Here is a 25,410-nt window from a genome sequence, read left to right on the forward strand (position 1 = left end):
CCTTGATGAGTTTGTTAAGGTCCCCTCATGCAACCCTATAGTAGTAATCTCCCTTGATTGAATGCCAAATGATCTCAATGGAATCCTCATCAAAATGAAAGGCCTTCCCAAGCCGGGTAAGATAATGAATTGAAAGAAGATTCATGAGATGTTGGTTGTCATAGGAATCTTGGAGTGTTCCCTCCATCAAGTAGATCAGCAAGCTTGCTATTTTCACATGTGATTATATGAAGAAGCATTACAATCAAATCAATGATGGTTAGCAGAGCTGTCCACCAATCAATCATCCTCTGTAATAGGCTTTGTATGAATAGGCCCAATATGATAGGCTGAAAGCTACCTCAATAGGAGGGTAGTGAAAATAACATTGCGTGTCAAGCTCAATAAAGCCACAAACGCCTAGTTTGGTGAGGAATCTTGGAGTGTTGCCTCCATCAAGTAGATCTGCAAGCTTGCTGTCTTCGCATGTGATCATACGGATAGAAGCATTATGATCAAATCAATAATGGTTAGCACTATTATCCACCAATCAATCATCCTTTTGTAATAGGCTGTGTACAAATAGGCCCAATATTATAGGTTGACAACTACCTCAATAGAAGAGTAGTGAAAATAACATTGTGCATCAAGCTCCACAATGGTGGGGTATCCTACTCAAAAGAATAGGTTGAACAATCGTGCCATGAGCTTGTTGTTTATGAGCTCCATGTCCATACTATGGCATTCTCACCAGTGTATAGTTCCTTACACTAGATTCACTCTCATCCAAACAAAGGAGTATAGGGACGTAGAGTTGATGTGGCAAACTCTCGTGCTTTTAAAAGATATGCCCATGGATGCAAAAACCTGACGAACATAACCACCTTGCCCAAAACATGGAAAGTGCAACTCCTATCGGGAAGGAGTTTTCAAGAATGGACTCACATTTCTCACATCACATGCTTCTCAACATGCCAACCATCAAGAAACAATTGTAAGGCACGTTGTATACAAAAAATCATTCTGCTATGTGTGAAAGTACCATGCTCAATTTCTTTCAAAACAAACTAGTCCACATTGTTTACAAAAAATCATGTATTGCTATGTGTGAAAGCACCATGCTCAATTTCTTTCAGAAGAAACCATTCCATTTAGACTAGTTTGAATTCAGCCTTACTCTCTCCAACAAGATGGAGTAGAAGAATGCAAGATCGGTCTCCTATGGAGATTTCGAGTTTGCATGCTCTCAAGAGTTGTTACACTTGTGTTCCTTCATAGTTCTAGTGTGAATGCTCCTTTATCCACGGGCACTTTTTACCTTCTAGGTGGAGAAGAGTTTTTTTCCCTATGTGAACACCTGTTAGTGGGTGTAGTACTTTAGTACCTTAGGAATTGTACTTTCATTATCATTCTCACATAATGGATGTGACCTAGCAACTCTCTCCTCTCTTGCTATTCACTTCACCGTGAGTGCGTGTGCGTGTGTTGCTAAATCCTAACCTAACAACAGTATTAGAGTCATATCTTCATTTCTCCACTTAGCTTGTGAGCCATTGTCACTACAGCTGTCATTGAGCCATAGCTCGGTCTCCTCTCCTCTTTTTAGGCATCTTAGCCATTGAGCTTCTTAGTTGGTTGTTGGTTCTTGCCATTGCTCACAATACTGCCCTATTGGAGAGAAAACCTGCCTACTTCTCTTGACTCGCCACTGGCAGCACCAATAGCGCTTGGTTTGCCACTTGTAGCTATAGTAGTTCTAGCTGCAAACATTGCCTATATCTGACATCTGTCATTCTGTGGTCCTCTGGTCAGTTGGAACAACAATGTTTCCTTGCTCATAGAAAACACTAGTCTCTGTTGATGGGTTTGGTTTTTGCCTCCTGCACATGATCTCGCTTGCCTCCCTAAAGTGTCATTGAGAGAGTTGTCCATCTCCATTTTGGTATTCCCATATTTTGTGTCTTATATTCGCCCGTTTAAGTCTACCAATTATGGCCCACTTCTGTCCTATTATAGGGCATCCACTTATTCACACCCCTCTACCACTCATCCATTGTAGAAAGTGATGTTGAATGGAAGGAACACATTCTTGGAATGGGGGATCATGTGACTATTAGGAATGGGGAATGTATTCTAAGAGGTAAATGTTTGAGCTCATGTGTCCGGTAGTTGTTCTTTAGTTGGAATGTCCCAATCTCGTTCCCCTAATAGGGAATGGATAAGATTAATCCTTTATTTTAACCTTAGAGGGGATCATTTTGCACCCATGCTCCTTGATACTTATGGCCTGATTTTCCTTGTAGTACCTCTCTCGAGCCGAGACTTGACATTGACACTTGTATTGGCCTTGGTGTTATAGGGACGTGAAATTTGAGTGCTTTGCTTAGCGTTTGATTAATTTAATAATCAAATGTGCAAAGTGAGATGCACATGTGATGTGCAAGCAAGTTATTTCATGGTAGCAGGCCAAGGACCACAAAATATAAGCGAGTGGTAAAGGCAAAGTTGTAACAAGTTATACCTGTTAGGTTCTAGGTGGTTTTTGGTGCCAGATATTGGTCTAGAACACTTTAATTGTGGTGAATTGGAGACTTGACATCACTTAGCTCATTAATGCCAATCTAAGGCTAATAAGTGCTCTGAGATACTTGGGGGAAAAATTGGCCTAGCTAATTTAATTAATGGCTGGCTAGATGTTTTTTCTTGTTGTAGAAGTAATCATTAAACTAATTTTCTGAATTTGTATTCTGAAAATCAATCTAATGGGTTGGATAATGCTAGAAATTCGGTTTAGAAGGGTGCCACTTGGCAAAACATGTCCATGCAAGTTTGGAAAAGTTGAATTGGGCTTGAAGAAAGAAGGAAATATTGTTTTTGCAATTTGGAGCTGTTGGAAATGTAAAAGAGTGCAACGGAAACATAGAGACAAAGGAATAGAGAGAGGAAGAAAGAATGCTGATACAAATGAGAAAGCGGAAGGAGATCGATCAATCTGTGCGCATAGCCCATAGCGTTAGTGAGGGCACCAAATTAGGTTGATGATGATGGGAGTACCAAGCACGGAGGAGATGGAATGTCGGAGTGTGTATCTGCCAAGGAGAATAGTAAGACTTGAGAGGATGGATGCCAAGTGTGGGAGGGGCATGCTATATATAGCCAAGAATCCCCAAATTTGGTTGATTGTGCCATGTTGCTGGTCTTGGCACAATAAATGCTAGAAAGAAAATACCAAAGGCCACAAAAAATCCCTACGGGCAAGGACAATGTCTGACAGGTGGAGGTAGACTTGGAAATGCAGAACTGACCTAGAAATGCACCATGATGTCGACAACTGAAGAAAATGCACAGAAAGTCATGCTCAAATAGAGCTACCTCCTCCATCAAAACACTTGATAAACATGTTAGAGCTCCTGATGTCCTCGTCTGACTCCGATTGAGACTCACAGGCAGGAGATGACAAGGTATGATAAACATGATTACTAACAGTCCCTCTCAGATCCTAGATGTGGTGGAAGGCCAAGGAAGAAATGGATCCTGTGGTGGCAAGAGGAATGCCAATGTCTAGGAAGTCTGTCAATGAAGACTGCCAATGAAGAAGCTTCTCATGATCTTGAGAAACCCTCTCTAAAACACTAGGGGCCGGGAAATCCAAAGCCGCATCACCGAGATCGTCCTCCTTTGAAAGGGATGGGGGGTACGAGGGAACCACTAGAGGAGAGGATGGGGGATGGAAAGAAACTTGTGGAATAAATGGTGCACAAGCAAGAACATGTGTAGCAATAGACAACTACCTTGGAGAATTCAACATAAGAGAAGGGAAATTGAGCCTATGAAGCTCGCTCTCATGGCAACGTGTTGGGATATCAACCCCTATAGAAGAATCCTCAATACAAATGCCTTGCTCGGTGAAAATAATTGGGGTACCAGGCCTAGTAAGGCCATAAATGGAGAGGAGGGGAAGGCCCAAGTCTAGAACATAAAGGACCTGTAGAAGGGAGCTTAATGTGTGGTTGGGAAACAAAGGAAAAATATTGATACCACTAATAGGCAATGATACAATGTCACCAACAGTGATTGAACCCTTCGATGGATGGAGATCTTGTAACAAATCACCTCGTAGAGTCATGACTCGAAGCACCATTGTTCGCTAACCAAGGATGCTTAGAAGACACGACAACCATTGAAGAAGGCTCCTCCCTCTAAAGCATGGATAGGAAGGAACACAGACTCGTGTAACATGTTGGGGAGCTCAGTTGGGAATGTGTAGCAGTAGTTCGTGGAGAGTGTGAGAGTGACAGCTGGTCAGAGTCAGAGAGGGAGAGTGAAGTACGATTAGATTTTTTTGAGTGTACCAACAATCTGTTGGTACACAAAGAATAAAATGTATTTATACTTAGGGCACGGGCATGTAAGGATGCATTCACATGTACAATGTGCGTGTACTATACACGCAGGTTAAACCGGGCCTTTATTCCAACAACCTCCCACTTAAAGTTCTGAGGTGAACCTCTAATCAACTCCCACTAGTCGAATGCAATGCTCATGCTGAGCTTTGCTTAGACTTTTAGTGAGAACATCTGCAGGGTTGTCCTGTGTTTTGATCTTGGTCAATGTGATTTGACCATCTTTCAGAATCTGTCTGATGAAGTGATATCGTACATCTATATGCTTTGTGCGTGAATGATACATGGCATTCTTAGCCAAATACAGAGCACTCTGGCTATCACATCCCAAAACTGCAAAACCCATAGACATGTTGAGATCCTTTGCAAGTCTGCTCAACTATATAGCTTCCTTAGAAGCTTCAGTAGCTGATATGTATTCAGCTTCAGTGGTACTCAATGCAACGATGTTCTGCAACCTGGAACACCAAGAAACAGTCCCACCAGCAACTTAAAGACATGCCCGCTGGTGGACCTATGAGTGTCCAAGTCACCTGCCATGTCTATATCACAATAACCTTGCAAACTAAGTGCACCCTACCCATAGCAAATACACTTTCTTTGTGTACCCTTTAGGTATCGAAGAATACACTTGACAACCTCCCAATGTGTTTTGCCAGGATTTGATATAAACCTGCTAACAACTCCCACTGCATGAGTAATGTTTGGACAAGTAGCAACCATAGCATACATAAGAGAGCCACAAGCTGATGCATAAGGGACTCCCTTCATAGCATTTGCTTCCATGTCATCTTTTGGGCCGTTGGCTTTACTAAGCTTAAGATAAGGAGGTAAGGGTACCCCAAAAGGCTTAGCTTTAACCATATTAAATCTGTCCAGTACCCTTTCAATGTACTTTTCTTGAGATAAAGACAACAATTTCTGCATTCTATCTCTACGAATCCTCATGCCCAAAATACGCTCCACATTTTTCAAATCTTTCATGGAGAAAGCTGATTTCAACTGATTTTTGAGAGCATCCAAGCTAGTCTTTCTTTTCCTAGCTAGCAACATATCATCCACATACAAAACAAGTATGATGGGGTTGCCATCTGTATCCTTTTTCATGTACAAGCAATGATTTGCATGGTTGCATGTAAACTCATGAGATAGCATAAAGGTGTCCAACTTTTTGTACCATTACCGTGATGCTTGCTTCAACCCATACAAGCTGCATTTTAGTTTACACACCATTTGCTCTTTTCTAGGAACTACAAAGCCCTCGGGCTGTTTCATGTAGATTTCCTCATCAATGTCACCATGCAAGAAAGCTGTTTTTATATCCATTTGATACAGCTCCAAGTCCAATACAGCAGTGAGAGCAAAAAACACACATAGAGTGGTCATCTTCACAACAGGTGAAAAGACCTCTTGGAAGTCAATCCCTTCCTTTTGTGTATACCCTTTGGCAACTAGTCTTGCCTTGTACTTGGGTTTCCCATCAACTATCTTTACTTTGTACACCCATTTGTTTGAAAGTGGCTTCCTGCCTTTGGGCAACGACACAAGATCCCAAGTATCATTTGCATATAGAGATTTAATCTCTTCTTGCATAGCTAGCTCCCACTTATTGCTGAACTTACATGACTTAGTCTCTTTGTATGTAAGAGGCTCACCCTCATCTGTAAGAATCGCATAATGCAAGGAGGGGTCAAACCTATGTGGTTGCTTTTTTACTCGTGTAGACATGCGTACCCAATGATCAACATTTTCAAGAATTGGGTCTACATGTGGAGGTATATTATTTTTAGCATTTATTGGCTGCTGTAAGCCATTTTCAGCATGCTGTTCATGCTGTACAGCACCTTCATTTTCATTACCAGCATGTGCAATTTCATAATCAGCAAGCCTATCTTGCTGTCCATGACCTCTTTGTGCTCCTATTTGCTATCCATCATCATCTGGCTCAAAAATGACCAGCCTGTGGTACAACACCACAAGGCTCATTTTCTAAAGTAATAGGTGGCTGCAAACTCTGAAATTTGACCTTTTTCATATCTTTATTTGAGGCTAAAGTACCTTCCAGCAAATTTTTCTCATTATACACAACATTACGGCTGCGAACAATTTTCTTGGACTGAGGTAACCACACTTTATAGCCAAATTCACCCTCATCACCATAGCCCATGAAGATGCCTTTGGTGGATTTTGGGTCTAGTTTGTTCCTCAACTCATCTCTAAAATGCACAAAAGCATCATAGCCAAATATGCGCAAATGGTCATATGAGGCCGATTTGCTAGACCAAACCTCCTCAGGGATGCCATTATTTAAGGACCTGTTCGGAGAGTGGTTGCAAATGTGAATCGTGGTTTTGAGTGTCTCTTCCTAAAATTCATGAGGGAGATTAGCAGTGGACAACATGCACAACACGCTTTCACATAAAGTCCTACTATATCTTTCAGCCACCCCATTTGAAGAAGGGCCGTAAGGGGTTGTAAGCTCCCTCTTAATACCATGCAAGTCACAAAAGGACTTCAATTCAGCTGATGTGAACTCCCCCTCATTATTAGTTCTCAAGCATTTAAGCTTTCTACCTGTTTGAGTGGTCACGAATGCATGAAAAGTTTTAAAAATAACAAACACTTCACTTTCTTTTTCAATAGGTATATCCAAATCTTTTTGGAACAGTCATCAATAAAGGAGACAAAATATGCAGCACCACCCAATGATTTCACGAATGTACTAAGTCCAAGACATTGGACTTGCGAGAGACACTCATTACAAAGTGGCTGCTTTCCAAAGTGAATTTTTTATTTGCTTTCTACTCATTACAAAAGTCAAGTTTAGAGCCTTTTCCATTAACCCTCTTTAGAGAATAAAGGACATCAAGTCCTTTTTGGCTCATATGCCTAATCTCTTATGCCATAACTCCAAGTGGCTGCAAGTTTCAGCAACTGCAAGAAACTAGCCATTCATGGCTTTATAGTGCAAACAATACAAAGTGCCCTTCTTGGTTCCTTTTGCAATCATCATGGAACCCTTTTTCACTTTCCACAAACCACCACCAAACAATGTAGTGTAACCATGCAAGTCAAGTTGACCAACAGATAGTAAACTCTTTTTAATGCCAAGCACATATCTGACATCTTTCAACACAAGCTCTTGACCATTGTCTAAAGACAAGTGTATGGTGCCAATCCCATCAATGCTGCAAGCATGGTTATACACCTTTCCATAACTGCCCGCATTGAATGTAGCAAAACACTTCAAGTAAGGAGTTACATGGAAAGAGGCACCGGAGTCTACAATCCAAGTTTGAGTGACACCATCATCAATTGACAAAAGTGCATCAATCACATCAGCCTTCGTAATGTGCATATCTTGCATATGACATACAAGGGCATCATAATCAACTTAACATAATATATCAGTCTCTGTATCTGAAAGCTCCTCTATGACCACACTAGAGGTTACATTGGCCTTTTCCTTGCCTTTGGTTGCCTCAAATGGATCTGTCTTATCCTCCTCCTCCTTTTTATCTCTTGCAACTTATCATCAAAGTCCAAATTTGCATCTTTGGGCTAATTTAGAATTCCTGTAAATCCACTCAAGTGCTCAACTGCAGGCTCTGACTCATCCAGTGGCATATTCACCAACTTGCGCATTAAAAGCACCTGATTAATAGGTATTGTGATCTCATAGGTAGTTTTCAGCTTCTCCCATATTGCATAACCTGTATCTAAACCCTTAAGGTTTGCCAAGATGTCATGAGTGACACCCATCTTTATGTAAGCCACAGCTTTTTTATTTACTTTGGCCCAGACATTAGTGCGGGTTTATCTTCCTGCAAAGCATCCTTACAATCCTTTAGGAACAAAATGCCCTGCATACGGTCTTTCCAAAGGTCAAAGCCATGACCATCAAACCGTTTGATTTCCATCAAACTCTTGATGTCTGGAATTGGAAGAAGTTGCAGCCATTTTATTGCAAACACAAGAGTAAATGCCCCTAAACCGTAAAAGCACAAGCTGAACCAGCAAACACACTGCTGTTCTTCCTCAACAAGGAATAAATCTCTGTTGTTTGTACATGAACCAGCCACCACACGGGCAAAAAATGCAGAAATTTACCAAATACTGCACAAACCCCCAAAATTTCAAGTCCAAAATTGCATAAATGTCAGCCAATCTAACCCAACTGAGCAAAATTTTGACAATACATGAAAAGCCCCAAATTTATGGGATCCAATGTCAAGAAATTTTACTCTAAAGAGTAAAATTCCGACTAATTTGGCAAAATTCCCAAATTAATTGAGGTCACCACACACAATGTTTGCAATTTTTGACTTGAAAATCACTGCCAGGCATAAACAAGGTTAAATTTGGGAAAAGCCCCAAATTTTCGGGCTCGAATTTGCACAAATCTGAGATCTGTGCCTCCAGTGCGTGAACCTTTGCCAAGATAAGGGGTAATTGAAAAATTAAAGAAAATTTTTATTTCCTTTTGAAAAAGAAAAAGAAAAACTAACGAGGTCCGTTGAATTGCCGCATCGTGTGATTGACGCGACTGACGTCTTTGTCGTTGGTTCGTTATCTGCCGGTCAACCTACTTCCCGCTCGATGCCTTGCACACGTGGTTGCTCGCTGGGCCCCCTCTGTCATGTCGCCTAGTCGCTCAGTTGCTTGCTTGACTTGCACGCCACACGTTGTGCCTGTTGGCCGCTACTGCTTGGTTTCTCTGGCGCCTAGTCAGCTGGACCCGACTGACCTTTTGCCTTGGGCTGGACTTAACTGGCCTTTTGCCTCAAGCTAGACCCGATTGGCCTTTTGTTCGGGAAGCATGCAGAACCTTGGGCTCTGATACGAGTTGTTGGGGAGCTCAATTGAGGATGCGCAGCTGCAGTTCGAGGAGAGTGTGAGAGTGACGGTGGGTGAGAGTCAGAGAGGGAGAGTGAAGTACGGTTAGTTTTTTTTGAGTGTACCAACAATCTATTGTTGCACAGAATTAAATGTATTTATACTTGGGGCACGGGTACGTAAGGGTGCATTCACATGTATAATGCGCGTGTACTATACACGGAGGTTAAACCTGGCCTTTATCCCAACATAACAATGGGGGTGGAGGTAGTGGAAGGCTTTGATGAAGATGCTCATTTTGCTCATGGACGAAGGTGAGGGTACTTCTTCGATCATTTCTCCTCACGATGTGTCCCTTTCCATAATGTGGGCACTTTGGCTTCTCTGAATATGAGTTAGAGCCCAAAGAACTTGCCTGCTTCTTTGCCTTTGACTTCTTCTTCTTTTGCCCTCCTCCCAAACCTGCAACAAAGGCTTTAGTGGAGTCAGAGCCATTAGCACTAACCTCTCGAAGTCACTTGTCATGCTCCAAAACAAGCGGTGATAACTCCTTCCATAGAAAGGTCTCGCGGGTCCTAGATGTGATAAGGTTTGTATAGAAGTCATTGAATCAAGGAGATGACAGCTGAGTTAAAAGGATCCTAGTCATGTCTTTAGAAGGCATCATCCGACCAAGAGAGGCAAGCTCATCCCTCATATCCTCGATCTTAGTGATGTGCTCCTTCATGGAAGATGACTTAGGAATATTGAGCATCTGCAACTTCTTTTCAAGGGAAACCTTGTGGGAAAATGTCTTCTGCTAATAGAGAGATGCAAGCTTGCTCTACACTTTTGTGGTGGTCTTCAATTTGTGAACATGTACAAGGACAAAATCTTGCAAACTCGTAAAGGGGAAGGATCGGGCCCTAGAATTGAGTCAATCCCATAAGGTTGTGTGATCTAGAGATGTCCCATTTTTGGGATCCTCCTTAGGACGGAGGATAGTTTGAGAAACAAGCTCCCAAAGATTGAAGGAGTCCAAAACACACTCCAACTTACATGACTCTGGGTAGCTAAGGAAGGATGGGTACCTGAGTAGAGGGTACCAAGGGATTCTTTTTTTGTGAAAGATGGATAGAAGGGGAATGGGTATGAATAGAAGAGTCCTGCTGATGATAATCGTGATAATAATCATACATTTGCTTGGAAGAGCGTTGAGAATGACGATCCCCATACGAGTCATCAGAGCTTGAAAACGGAAAAGACATCTTCCAAAATCTGTAATCACCCACAAAAGAAGACCTGTGTTTGCAAGAGACAGCCCTAGAACAAAAGGAATCGACTCTAGGATACCGAGATCTTGATGTAGAAAGTTTGCATGTGGGGAAAAGTTTGTCACTTGCACACAAAATGCTGTTACCTGCCACCAAAAAGATGTAGAAACACAAAGTGATGATGGAGAGCCTGTCACTTGAGGGTGGACATTGTCACTTGGCCAAGGGGAACTGTCGCGTGCAGCTAGAAGGCTGGGTTTTCAGCAAAACAATGATCAGAAATTGCTATGTGGTACTTGGAGAAGGTTGCGTCCACATAGAAGTGATCTACAGGGCTCCAGATGATGTCACTCTTGCAAAAAACTTTCAAAAATGGCTGCGTTTGCAGCAAACGTCAGACTGAATACTTGCGTTTTGAATGTGGATGGTCTCCTATGCAAGAATTAGGTACTCTTAGACAATGATACCGTGCTTTAATACCATGTGAGAGTGCGCAAGGGAATGATATGGAAACACAAAGACAAAGGATCAGAGAGAGACTGCAAGAAAAGAAGAATGTAATCTGCACTGAACAATAAAGAATGCTGATACAAATAAGAAAGTGGAAGGAGATTGATTAGTGCATGCAGCCCACAACATCAGTGAGGGCACCGGATTAGGCTGATGATGATGGTAGCACAGAGGAGATGGAGTGTTAGAGTGTGTACTTGCGAAGGAGGATAGAAGATTGGAGAGGATGGATGCCAAGTGTGGGAGGGGTAGGCTATATATAGCCAAGAATCCCCAAATCTAGCTGATTGCACACTATAGGTGCCAAAAAGGTGGCCGACCAGCATTTAATGCTGGTTGTAGCACAATAAATGCTAGGAAAAATCACTACATGGCCACCAAAAATCCTGATTGGCAAGGACAATGTCCAGCACGTGGAGTAGATTGGGAAATGCAAAAACCGACCTAGAAATGCACATAGGATGCCGACAACTGAAGAAAATGCATAGAAAGGCACGCTCAAATAGAGCTACCTTCTCCATCAAAAGACTTGATAGACATGTCAAAGCTCCTAAGGTCCCTTTCTAACTTAGACTGAGGTCACAGGCATGAGATGACAAGGGATGACAAACATGACTGTTAAAACATGAAAGAGGTTGGACTGCTGTTACTTGCTTTTGGGGCCATTCCCAATCATTCGAGATCATTTTGGTGAAGACCACCGCATATAATTGACTAGAGGAAGTTGGCAATTGTAGTTTATGTACTTTCTCTGGAAGATTACAACCTTTGATGCTCCAGCTCAATTTCACCAAATTCTCACAAATCTTTGAATTTGCTCTCTCTACAGTAATATTTTGGATGTTAGTTTACTTAATAATTCTTGCTCAAAAAATTTACTTTACAACCCAACAATTAAATTGACTAGGCCAATTTGTAACCCAAGTATTCCTAAGCATTATTAGCCCTTGAATTGTAATAAATTAAATAATCAATGCCTAGTTCCTAATGTCACCACTGACATTAATGGCTAATAAAATGATGTGGGCCAAAACCTATAACCACGTACCACCTAGTGCCTCTCAAGTGCGACTTATTACAACTTTTGCCTTTGACACTCTTTGACATCTCGGGGTCCTTGGCCTGTTATCATTTACACATTTGATTAACACTAAATCAAATTCTAAGCAGAGTATTAAAACTTTACATCCTCGTGACAAGGCACTTCCACTTTTCTAGTGATGGATAACTTTCGTGTATAGTGGATCTTGGATGTATTCAGCATGCATCCATGGTATTGTGCTAACAGTATGTCTGCCACGAGGTCACTATTTAGTGTACTAGTCATTGTAGTTTGTATGTAGATGGGTGTGGTTTTTATTGCAGCTCTGAAATCATATGCTTGCATTGGTTTGAGATTAGTTTATGCTTTGTTCTCAATGGTATTTAGTTGGTCGTATGGATAGCAACATGCTCAATGGATGCCATTGATAATTTAGCCCCTACTATGGTTGCTTAGCCAAAACAGTTGAGAAATATGAGAAATGGATGCATCCTGTTAGATTTTAGTAATAATTTTGGATCGTTTTTCAGTTTTATGTTATTTTCATCCTGGCTGGAAATTTTCAGCAAGCGTTAGGCAGCAGCATTGGCCAATGTGTTGTTTTGACTACGAGGCCTTATGGAAATTCTAGTGTAGTATACTTTGCTTTGCCACATTGTATTGCGATCGAGGACAAAAAATTTGTATGCTTTGCTTAGGGTTTGATTAATTTAATAATTGAAAATGCTGTGAAGAAATGCTCTAAACACAAAAACACAAAACCAATTGTATGACCAAGCAAAGACTGATAAATACAAAACACAGCTAGGGTTAGGGTTAGGGTTAGGATAACTTAGAGACAGTGAACACAATGAACAATAAAGTGGATGAATAATGAATGTACAGTGCTTATACATAGATTATTATGCATAACAACAAGCTTATACAGTGGCTCTCAAACAAGAATGAGAATCCAAGTAGCAGTTATGCTCAAACAAATCATTATGGTGATGATTAGTGGAAGATCTACTTTTGAAATGTTGTTGATGTCCTCATGATTGAAAGACTTGAAGTACATGTGGAGTCAACTCTATGGTTGGAATAACAAAATAGAATTTGGTTGCCTCCATAACTTTGATAGTCTTCATTTAGATGTTGAAAGCCTTGCTTATCTTGACTCATCTGTTTCTTTGAAGTTCAACTGATTTATAGACTTTTTAGCATTGTGGTAGCTTGACAGAATGATGACAGAGAAAAAGATTAAGAAAGATGGAAAATGGAAGCTTAGACTGCAAGACTATGTGAAACTCTAGATATGGCCGCCAGAGGAGCTTGAGTAAGAATGTTTTTACATGCAGTAGAGAGAGAATTCCCAGAAATGGTTTCAAGCTGGATTTTGGCAAGTATTAGGCCTGCAAAAGCCCCACAATAGCTCAGGGAATAACGTGCCATGGAGGGAGCATGATGTGTACGACAGGACTTAAAGAAAACTATGCTTGTTTTGAGAAATTGATTTGTGTTGCTGAGGTAGAACACCTAAACCAGGAAGATGCCTACAATAGGGGATTGTAAATGAAATGGCCAAACTTGAGATATGAGCCCTCCATTGTAGGTAGGTAGGTGCAGAAACTAGGTGAGAAATACTAGGGATTCAAATTTGAAAAGAATAATGCTACTACTCATGCATGGATTAGGCTTGGTATGCTAAAGGTGACTCTAGACTTGCTAATGAGATCTACTGGCTCTAATACCATATTGGAAATTACATGGATTTCAATTGATGAACCAAAATGGACACATCTTGCACGTAGAATGAAAACAGAGTGAGACCAAATTAAAAAGAAGTAGAATGCTTGTTTCCTCATGAGCTGAAGCCCCTTATATAGGCAGATACAAAGTGTAAAGGCCCAAACCAGCCAGCTACCAAGCAGACCACCACTAATCAGATCCACTAGCTATCAAACCAGTTTTACCCAATCAGGTTCCTATTTTCCACCAATTTAGAGCAGGTTCTGATGCTAACAAGTGCTAAATTTGGGACCAGATTTCCAACACTGTCTGTCCTCTTGCGTTGATGGCAGACAGTGTCCTTGTTGACTACCTTAACCATGGCACCATGAAGTGCAGAATTAACAGTTAGGGACTTCATATGCAGTTGCACTTGGATCAGTATTTCAGGATATCCGAGGTTGCATTCATTGAGATTCCTATTGTGATGTAGGTAAATGTGGCATGCATACTATTGCCTAGAATCTCTTGTATAAGGAAAAACTAGTTATTAAGAGAAACTAAGATATATTCATTTCAAAATGATTCTGTATGCTGATTGATATCTGCACTAAGTCTAACTGGATTTCAATGCCTATTTGTTGCAGTTGGAAATATACCCTATGATGCAACAGAGAGTCAGTTAGTTCGTATTTTTGAGGAGATTGGACCAGTTGTTTCATTCCGGTGGGTCTAAGTCACTCTTTATGACAAGAGATCACTGACATGTTATTTTGTTGAAAAACAGAAAAACTCAAGGTGGCTGTATCAAACTAAGCCACTATTGTTGTGAACTTCTAATTTTACACATGGTTATTCTGCCCAGTTTAAGGATGGAAGCTAAACTATATTGTTGTTATGTACTTACCACGTCTAAGTCATTGCATTCCATCTTGTCTACTCTGTAATGTAGAAATTTATTGAATGCCCTGTGCTTTTTAACAGATTATGATACTTGGCAAACGTAGTATCTTTGTTAACAAGTATGCTTCTTTTGGTGAATTCTCCACATATCTGATTTAGTGTTGTGCTAATATTCTGGCATTGAAAAGCTTTCTTCTGTGGTCATTGAAAGTAGATATTGTTCACAAAATGATAAGACATATTTTATGTACCAGAGCTTTTTGAGGGCCCTTTTTCTGGGACTTTTAAATGCTTTGAAGGTAAAGCTAACTGGTGGCTAAGAGGTTTGACAGTTTTAAAATTATGTCTTCGCTATTTGAGATCTGAAGCCCCCTATAATCATGTATGACATCTTAGTGTCCCATGCAGCTTTTGGATTTTCGGATTGTATACTGTATATTCCCATGTTTCATTAGGAGTCTCATTGATGAAATGAAATAGAATCTAGCAAGTGCGTGGGCTTGAGATACCAAGTTTCTTATCCGGTCCATTTCATTGCTTGAGGTTTGCAATTGAACCCAATTCAAGTTGTAGTGGCCTGAATTGCATGCTATTAAGTGCATCTATTGTGAAAACTGCTCAACCAGACGTGAAGTTGACGGTTATGTTGAATGACAAAGGCATGATATGTCCATACTTATTTGTTTTACTTGAAGTACGACCTGTGAAGTGGTTATGTTTAATGGCAACATAAACAAGTTCATTAAGTGCTGATAATAATTATGATTGCAAGAAGTTTATAGTCCCACTGGAAAATTTGACCTTTCTCTACAAAGAGAGATGATCTCCCCTTGTACATGCATGCGGTTTCAAAAGAGAGATTGGTTCTACAAGTGCATGTGCCGTGCTTGTGTGTGTGCACGTGTGCGAATGTGAGACTTTTGAGGGTAGTGTCTCTGATTTCTTCAGAAGGAACTCGCACTTTGTCACTCGAGGATTGGTAGACCTCTTTAATGTATGAATTATTGTGGCTTCACTGATCCAGATGGTGTAGAAACTTTATACATTGGTAGTTAATACAATAATTGACACACACATGGGTGGGGGGCGTAGGGAGGGAGTGCGCACGTGGACAGCACACAATTGCACCTTCCAAACATGATTTAGAGCAACCAAAGTTATTAATCAATTAAGGGAACTCTATTGCTATTATGATTCTGATAAAAAAGGTACTACATTGACTTAACGTCAACCTGTTTGCATAAGATGCTTGAGTCCCTCGACATATTGAATTTTTAGTATCATGTTATGGCAAGGAGGCAACTTTATTGCTCGTTTTTCCCTCAAAATCAGCAGTTGTGGAACAACAGCATGTGGACATTGAATTGCTACCCATGATTAGGAAGTGGTCTTGGGCCCTTCTAAAGGGAAAATCTCAGGCTGCCCTCATTCAACATATGTGAGACAAGATTGGGAAAAGGTCATGCCATGTCCAGTACCACCTTTAGATGGAATATGAAAAGTGTACATTGGAGTGCAATTATTGATGAAACCATTGGCAATCCAAGAGCTTGTAAGGCTTAAATTGGTCTAGACGTGGCTTGAAAGGTGTTGATGATGCAGTGGACATGTGCTTATTGCAATTGGCATGCATGATAAGTGCAGCTGCATCAAATGAACATTGAACTATACAGACATAAGGATTGGAAAATGAAAGGAATCATTTTTCCAGTCTCCTTTTCCAAATGGAATTTCTTTCATCATGCTTTAACTGCTTACTGTAACTCCTACACAGGTGGATGAACTTGCTGATACTCTTGGACACATGACCGTTTGAAATGGTGGAATTGCAATGAAAGTTTTGAAATCATGGAAACTGTATCTGATTAAAATCTGGAAGCAAATGAGTTGCCTTCGAAACAAAAGGGATTTCTTTGATGTTTGAATTGGAGTGCTTTGTTGGATGAAATTATGCCCCCGAATTTTCCCATTGTGTAAGATGCTCACATTTTGCAGACATAGGTCATAGGATGGAAGTATCAGTCAGAGCAGATGCATGCTAGGCTTCCTGCTGAAGTTGTGAAAGAACTTAACTTGTTTGGCATATTGTCTTCTAGATTATCAGTGTCCCAGGCTCTTCAGTTGGATTAGATATTGGTGGCTTTGGGAAATATGGATAGAGAGGAAGCTTGCTTTACTTATGTGGCAGTTGCTATATTGTGATATGCATATTTCTCATATGGGGTATGTTTTACCACTGTTTCTGACATTTTTCAAATTGTGCTTGCTTCAAAGGACTATCACTTTGTACAATGGTGAATTAATGGATGATAATTGACAAAAAATCAACCCATTTGGCAAGAGATATTATTTCTTCTCTTTGATCTTTAGCCAGAGCTGCCTCTTTAGAGGGCAGACTTAGGTAGCGAAGCATCTACATCACATGTAATGAGTTCATCTTTACTTAGAAATCCTTCCCTACTTCATATACTTCAAAAGGCGGCAAATTCTTGAGAATCACATACAGAGATCACTAGGATAGGGGGTGCTAATTTCCAAAACTTGAAGTGAGTGGAGCAAGAGGCATGTGAACATGTCAATGTGATAGATACTGGCCATGCCACACATTTAAAAAAAAAAGTAAAATGTGGCTGATTATATTACTCAAAAAAACTGATTACAACGGAATGCTGTATCGCCATCTGGGGCTGCCTGCCTGCATCATGAAGAACAGGTCCTGGCCGCCCCAGGTGCACATGAAGTGAAAATGGAGCTCTTGACGAGCTCGAGACTCGCCCTGCACCTAGTCCCATCAGCCGTAGAAGGAGTGGATGATGGAGGTCCAGAGCTCTACCAAAGTCACCTGTACTGAAAGTCTCTCCTTGCCAAAAACCTCCTAGCAACACGCCTTCTAGATGTGCCATCCAGTAAGACTCCCTACGATCTCCCGTACCTCCAAGTGGTCTGCTGTGGGCTCCAGTACCAGCCATGCCACACATGGCCTTATTAGGAGTGGGATTGTGGTATAGGAATGGCTAAAAGGGCAAGAGCCCCAATGTGGTGGTGGGCAACTGCCAACACTGTGGTGCCTGTGCCACTGCCACCAAAATGCAGCAGCTAATTGCTTGGAATGTTCATACACTACAAAGGTTGAAGCACATGAACTTTGAATTGCTTGGCCATACGAGTCTAGATAGGTTGTCTGTGCAACTACATGGTACATTTTCAGAGAGCTCTGGTAAATGCTCTTGGGTCTGCAATGGTTGGTTTGCTTTGTTTGTTTGTTCCACAGACCGACCTCCCGAACCCCCACAGCTAACTTGAAGCCCTATCTTTTAATACTTTTTTTGGTAACAATCTCTTCAGGAAATAATCAATTTTGGTGACACGTTTAAGAAAACAGAAATGGATGCATGTTCCCACTGTACCTGATATCTATTTGTTGTCTGTCTTGAATAGAATACATTTGTACATCCCTTTCATTCAAGGGTGGTGGTCTGACCAAAGATGTGTGCCTGTGTGCATGTTTGTATCATTTATTCACAACCCATTGCACACTAGAAGACTGGCCAGAAAAATGCAAACAAGTAATGTGTGTGTTTGGTTTATGTTTTCTTTAAAGGCGATCTTTGTATTTATTGCTATCTGAAAGCCTTGTGATATGCAATTGAATAGACCTTAGTATCTCATCAGTGTGTGTGTTTTCATGGCTGTGCCTGTTTAGATTGTTTGGCCACTCTATATGTCCATATGTTAATAATGGATATGATGTAGCTTTTCGTTAAAAAAAGGGAAGCAGATAGTTTAAGTTCACACAGTAGCCCTCCATTTAGGCAAATAAATATTTCCTGCTTGTGCAGGTAATGGGTCTAAGTGCATAACGAGCAGTCCTTAAGAAAAATGTTACAATGGATCTTCTGTGCATAAGGCCACGTCCAATTTAGAGACCAGAAAAAAATTTATATTCTAATTCAAAGAGTCATCAGTACAATGCATAACTATGCTTTGAGTTTAAAAACTACTATAGGAGTGTAAAATTCTTGTGTAAATGTCGTCTATACTAAGTCTCAGGTTCTGTATTCCGAACTTATTCTGAAAACAGAACTGCACTGGTTGATACCTTCGTTTACAGCATCATCTCATCTGAGCTTCGTGTTACTTTTGGAAATTTTGATAACAAGGGAATACTGATATAGTCCAGCCGCCTTGCTAGCTCTGATACTGTCTGGGCATAGAGCATAGTCAAAGACAAAAGTCCCAATTGGCTCTCTTCCCAAAGGAAAATTTGGACCTGGGCTTATATTTCAAGCGAGAATAGCCCAAATCGAAGGATAAAAAAGTTGCAGTGGAAATTGAACTTTTAAATGAATGATGTCCAAGATTGTGATAGTTGTTTTATGATGTTTTTTTGTCAGATTGGTACTTGACAGGGAGACTGGGAGACCAAAAGGTTATGGATTTTGTGAGTTCAGAGATGATGAGACAGCCTTGAGTGCACGGCGGAATTTGCAAGGATATGAAATCAATGGACGACAACTGCGTGTTGATTTTGCTGAAAACGAGAAAGGAAGTGTAGATCGATACAGGGAACAGGTATAAAGAATGAGATAACAATTTGGCTGTCTTTTTGGAACTGTTAAAATGTGCAATATTTGAGGGAAGCAACCCTTCAAAGATCAGTTAGTTCAAGGCATTCAAGGGAATTGTCATCTCTATGATTTCTGTTCCATGTTCATCATGCTCCTTTTTGTTTACTTCACGCTTGTTATGCTTTACAGGGGCGTGCAGGAGCAGGTGTGGGATTGGCACAACCTACTGGTATGGGACCGGCTTGTTACAGGATGAGTTAGGATCTGATTTTTCATTTTGATTCAGAGTTTGCTTCCTATTGAGCATTGCATGAAAAATTAAAGACTTGTATTAGCAAGTAGAAAACTCTTGTTTAACAGATTAGGAAGACAGTTTTTGCATGATCAAACTGCCTGCTGCATTTTTTGAAAAGATGAGTTGTTTAGATTCTAGATGCTTGGAGATCAGGGAAAAAATGGGCTTTTGTGAATGTCCAATGTGGTTGACATACCCTGGATCAGTTGTTCTTGTTGTGTCAGTCTCATACGCCATTTTGGCCTCTAGTAGATATTGATATGACTTCCTTTCCTTCTCTTCCCTCCTCCCCTCTCTCTCTCTCATGAGGAGGGCAGCTGGACTGGCGGACAAAATGGTATGTAGCCTTGAGTACCTTGGGGTCTAGGTGTGCTCATATGCAGTTTAAGGAGCTAGATGGATGGTGCCTAGCTCAACTTGCTCTCGGGTGAAATGAAAATGTGATCCAATGTGCTTTGTCTTCGAACTAACAATGGGGTTATTAGCTAGTGCAATGGCACTGTAGTTGTCATAGAAGATCACAGTTGAAATGTTGCATGGAAACTGAAGCCAACAAGCTCCTTAAGCAGATCGCCTGTTTGGTGTCATCATTGAGAGCTTGATACTTGGTCTCGAAGTGGAGGTAGCCATTGTCTCTTACTTACAGCTTGACCATATAATGGGAGTCGTACTACGTAGGGAGAAAATGTAACCATTGTGAGAATGCCGGGTATCAAGATCTCTTGCACATTTAGAGTCAGTGTACTTGTGCAAATTCAAAACTTTATTATAGTGTAAGCCAAAAAAAACAAATATATTGAACATATCTCAATATATGCAAACAAGCAATCCGATGTGACATTTTTGGTGCATTGAAATATTGACTAAGCAGTGAAGTTGTGTATGCAAGATTTGACCTTATGCATGCATGAGAATCCTTAGAAAGCTTCACGGTAGGATCAAGAGGAATGGCCAGAGGCTATGTTTAATTTGTGCAATACTGATCCACTAACTGAAGAGCATATTTTTGCTATGATATAAAGGTCTCATTTCCATGTCTATCTATCTCCATGCCTAGGAAATAGGATAAATGACCTAGTTTAGTCATCTTAAATGCTGAATAGAGCTTGAGCTTGATATCTATAATGTCGCAAAATCAGGGCCCGTGATCAAAAGTTCAATAACATATAGCAAGATATAGCTAATTCCTTTTGAAGTAGTTTTGATATATAAGTTCAGATCATAATTTCTTCCAATGTGAAGAACCTTTCAAGGCATCTTCATATTGCTACACCGGTTCAAATTTGTGTACCGTCCATCCCACAAGTTCTTCCTAACCCTCCTTTGTCTTCTCTCATGGTTCCCTCATACCCCTTGAAACATCCTCGTAGGATTTATTTGCACACGAGATATGACATAAGCCACATTCAGGAATATAAGGGATTGGACATGAGACCCACCTCCTAGCCATAGAGCTAAACAAGCTCACCCTTGAGCATGGGAGCTAGCAACATTGTAGGTCACGACCACGTCCCAAGGACTGGCATCCCATACCATGAGTCCACACCATTCGGGTATACGGATACGTCGGCCAACATGGCTAGAGTCTAGGAGTGGTGATCACACAAGGAATGTGCACAATATGACCTTGAGTCCAATGAATAGGATTCAGTTGCTTAACCTCAAAGTGCCCTTAATATATTTACACTAATTCACTTCTTGACCACTTTGACCGATTTTGCCAGCACCCATTTGGATGTCCAAGGATCAAACATTTTCCCCCTTATGAATGGTTACTGTTCTTAGCAATATCCTTAGGGTTGAAATGGAAAAAACAACTCTTCAATGAATGTACTAACTCCTAAGCAGTTTCCGTCTCTAGGTGGTTTTTTGGCTTGACCTACTTGGCATAAACAGTCCAACGGGATCGTTTAGTCCTAAGGTTGAGAACTAATTCAGGTTCGAGTGCCATATATCAAGTGGTGTTCTTGAGTTGTAGAACTTACCTTCATCAGAATAATTAGTTCACCTTGTTTCAATTGTTTGTTTGAATGACTAATGTGGAACACAGGGTGAACTCGGATTTCTGAAGGTAAATTCGGTTTGTAGGATATACTACCTATCTTCTTGATAAACTGAAATGACCATAATACCTTGAAGAGAACGTTTAACATTTGTTGGTAGTTATTGAATCAGAGTTCTTTGGGACTTTAAGGTAAACCCACATGCCCTCCTAGAGCTCTCGAGGAACATGATGTTTTTGAGCATAAAACATGGCACGTTCTTGGGTCATTTTAATGCTTTCCTTTGCAATTGTCAACATTTTTTTATAGAAAGTCGATTATGGATTGCATTTTCACTTCCTTGAGCTTGACGACAATCGGTGGTTTTAGCTCATAACCATACATAAGTATAAACAAGCTATAACTAGTTGGCCGAATGCTTAGCACTATTATAAGCAAACTCAATTTGAAAAAGATAACACTCCCAATCAGATTGTCTACGAGAGATACATGCATGCAATATATTCTCCATAGTTTGATTTGGCCTTTCAATCTATTAATCAATCTTAGGATACTCCAAGGACACCATGACCAATCTAGTTTCCAATTTTTGAAAAACTGCTTGTCAAAAATGGCTAGTCAACTTGGAATCTTAGTCACTAACCATTTATCAGTCAAACCATAAAGAAAGGATGTCCAATAAAAAAGAGACTAGGCAACTCGTGGCTTTTTATAGTTGTCTTTGTAGGAATGAATTGAGCCATTTTCGTCAATTGGTTGACCATAGCTCAAATTGCATCACGATCTTGATTCGTACAAGGTAATCCAACCACAACATTTATAGAAATGTTGCTCCACTTCCTATCAAGAATTTGGAAAGGATGTACCATTCCCGCTCGTTTGTACCATTCAGCTTTAATAAGTTGACACTGTTGGTATTTACACATGTTAAACTCAACCATAATCTTGATGTGCGGGCGATGAAAGTAGTGAGCAAGAGAGGCCAAAGTTCATTGTATGCTAGGGTGTCCAACACTTTGTGCATCATGATACTCATACAAAATTTTCTTATAGATATCCTGATCACTCTGTCTTGTTTAGAAAGTAATCCATTGTGAATGGGATACTTTTTTGCCATCTCTCTCTTAGTAGTGAGCTTTTGGGTATTTGGCTCACTAAAGCTTCCTAGGGCTACTAGGTCCCTCTTGAACTAGTTGCCAAATCTTATTGAAGTGAAGATCATTTTGGTAACGCCCTTAGAGAGAGAGAGAGAAATTAGTTGAATTTTGGAGAGGACAAGGCATTAGCTTTGAGAATTCAACTAGGAGTGTAACCAATCTTTCTCCTTGGATAGGGTGGTAAATAACTTGATTAAGCACTATTTACAGTAATTAAGAAATTCACAAAACTGAAGTGCACACTTTACCATATAATCTTGGACATTGGACACCCTGTTGGTCCCAAAATTGGCGCCCCCTTCGGTATTTATTTAACTTAATTGAATAAGAAGTTGATGTATAATGGGATTCTCCCAATCCCTTTTGGTATTCCAACTCCCCTTGCTATCCAAAATGACCAGCAAGTCTTCAATTTGGTTTGCCCCTTGATTTGCGTAGTCAATTGGCCTTCACCTGCTTTGATGGAGATGGAAAATGTCTTAAATTTAATGATTTGCTGGTTCCTCCACTTGAATAGGCTAAAAAACAGCTTTAGCCTTGTTGAATCCAAGTCTTGGAGCTTTCAATTTTAGGCACGCTTCTCGAGGCTTTTGCTAAACCCTAATTTGTGCTGCAGATTAGGGTTTACAGTAGAGAAATTTGAAATTTCAGCGCCTCTAGTGATCTCAATGTTGTAATCTTCGGAGCAAGGCTATAGAAAGGTTGGGAGATGAGAGAGAATACCGAGGAGAGAGAAAAGTCAGACTTTCTTCGCAAAGAACTGAAGAAAATCTGTCATTTACTGCTGCTACCTTGTCTCAACAGCTTGTAGATGCAAAGAATTGAAGAAAATCAGTCATTTACTGCTGCTTCCTTGTCTCAACAACTTGAAGATGCTGTGACCTGCTGTTGATTGGTCTTCTCCTAGCCCTGGCTGTTGAGAAACCCTTCATCCTTCACTCGCAGTTTGCGTTTTTGTGTTTCTGTGTTTTGCGTTTAGGGTTTGCAGCCCCAAAAAGGGGCGCCATCCTAGACTGACTCTACCTATTTATAGGCCACTTTCTCATTCATTCCTCACGGCTGATTCATTTAGTCCGTCACCTCTTTTCTCCAGCCTCTCCACTACCCTCACACCCCTTCAGGAGGACATTGCGGTTCGTGGTTCGTGGCTGTCTTCATTATCTTCCTTGTGCTACGGCAGCTTTGTTCCCTTGTATCACATTCACTCCATGATTCGGAACTTCATCATTCCATTCATCAGAGTTTCTTCTCTCTTCTCTTCTCTTCTCCATGTTTGCCGAGTTCACTCCTTGTTCCTCCCCACCAACCCTACTGTCTTGCTGGTACGCCATCTTTTGATACTAGCTGCCTTAGAAGGTCCACGAATGGCTGCAAATTATGCATTTCTCTAGCCTCTAAAGACGTTTTTAGTCTTGCATGGGCATTTTGACAAGTGGCAACCTCTGCAAATGGTTTTTCTAGCATTATTCATAATTAAAGATTAATTTTCAGTCTTTAAATACTGAAAATTAATCTAATAATTATTTTGGGTGCCCTGAAAAATAATTTGATTTGCCAATAATTAAATTGACTAGGTAACTTCTGTTCTCGAGGTCTCTGGGCCATCTTTGATCATTAGATTGACGTTAGGTACCATTAAGTGCCACTTCTCTAGTGTCACCAATTGACACTCATGGCCAAATGAACGACCTAGGCTAACAATTGGGATTAGATACCACCAAGTACTTGTGTTGCATAGCTTATAACAACTTTTGCCTTTCACGTTCCGTGATTTTCTTGGATCCCAAGCTCGTAAATTTACTCTAATCCCAGATACATCTCACATGTGTAACATTTACTTAACCATGTGATTAAAAATTAATCCACGTGTTAAGCGAGGTATCAAAAATACATGTCCTCATGACAACACTCTTCCTTAAAATCATTGCAATCGTGCTCGATTGCACTGCCAATTGCATCAAAAGTAAAATAGTGGATTGGAATTTCCACAAGGCATCATAGTTAACACAAACATTGCGCACTATTGCTCAAACATTCCATATGCCCAGGACATGTTGAAAATTACTATCCAATCATACGGATCATAAGATTCACAAATAATCTCAAAAACATTGTCAGATTATCATGTGGCATGTCTATTTCTCATGAGCTCAACTCATCTGGCAAAATCAAACCATAGCATAGTATAACCAAGCATAAACCATGGCTAAAACATCAATGGTATCATAACATATGCTGTTGTCCATGGAACCAGATGTAAACCATTGAAAACGAAGCATAATCTGATCATAAACTGATCACTTGCTGATCTGAGAACTGATCAAAATCTACTGCAAATGTGACCCCAAACTGATCACAAACTCATTGCAAAGATTGACCAGCAATCAATGCAAAAACTGATCTCAAAAGTGACTATAAACGGTTCTCAAGTTGATCAAAAAACGAAGCTTAAAACGATTAGAATTTGTCTCAAAATTGAGGCAAAATTCATGCTAAATTGATCATAAGCTGATACAAAAGTATAGTTCTAGTGCTGGGGTGAAGCTCATAGTCATTTGCATACATCTCACAGTGACCAGTACACTAAGTAGTGGCCTCATGGCAAACATACTGTCAGCGTAGTACCTTGGATGCATTGTGAATACATCCGAGATTCACTACATACGAGAGTTGCACGTAACTGAAGGAGTGGAAGTGCTACCTCACCCTTCAGCATCATGCAATACTCCAGACCCTTGCTCTGTTGAACCTGAC

At 40.5% G+C, this 25,410-nt stretch overlaps 1 protein-coding gene across 4 annotated transcripts in view; it reads left to right on the forward strand.

Moving 5' to 3' along the window:
* LOC148036571 (uncharacterized) overlaps positions 1-25,410 on the forward strand; it is an 84,886-nt gene that overhangs the window by 37,295 nt on the left and 22,181 nt on the right. For all 4 annotated transcript variants that reach the window (XM_087678560.1, XM_087678558.1, XM_087678556.1 and 1 more), the window contains 3 exons: positions 14,378-14,456; positions 19,028-19,205; positions 19,391-19,430. In XM_087678560.1, coding sequence (XP_087534686.1) covers positions 14,378-14,456; positions 19,028-19,205; positions 19,391-19,430 — 297 coding nt within the window. The remainder of the gene's footprint in view (positions 1-14,377; positions 14,457-19,027; positions 19,206-19,390; positions 19,431-25,410) is intronic.

This window comes from Lygodium microphyllum, chromosome 5 (genome assembly GCF_053477565.2).
Source record: "Lygodium microphyllum isolate KBCC chromosome 5, Lygodium_microphyllum_v1.1.10, whole genome shotgun sequence".
NCBI lineage: Eukaryota > Viridiplantae > Streptophyta > Polypodiopsida > Schizaeales > Lygodiaceae > Lygodium > Lygodium microphyllum.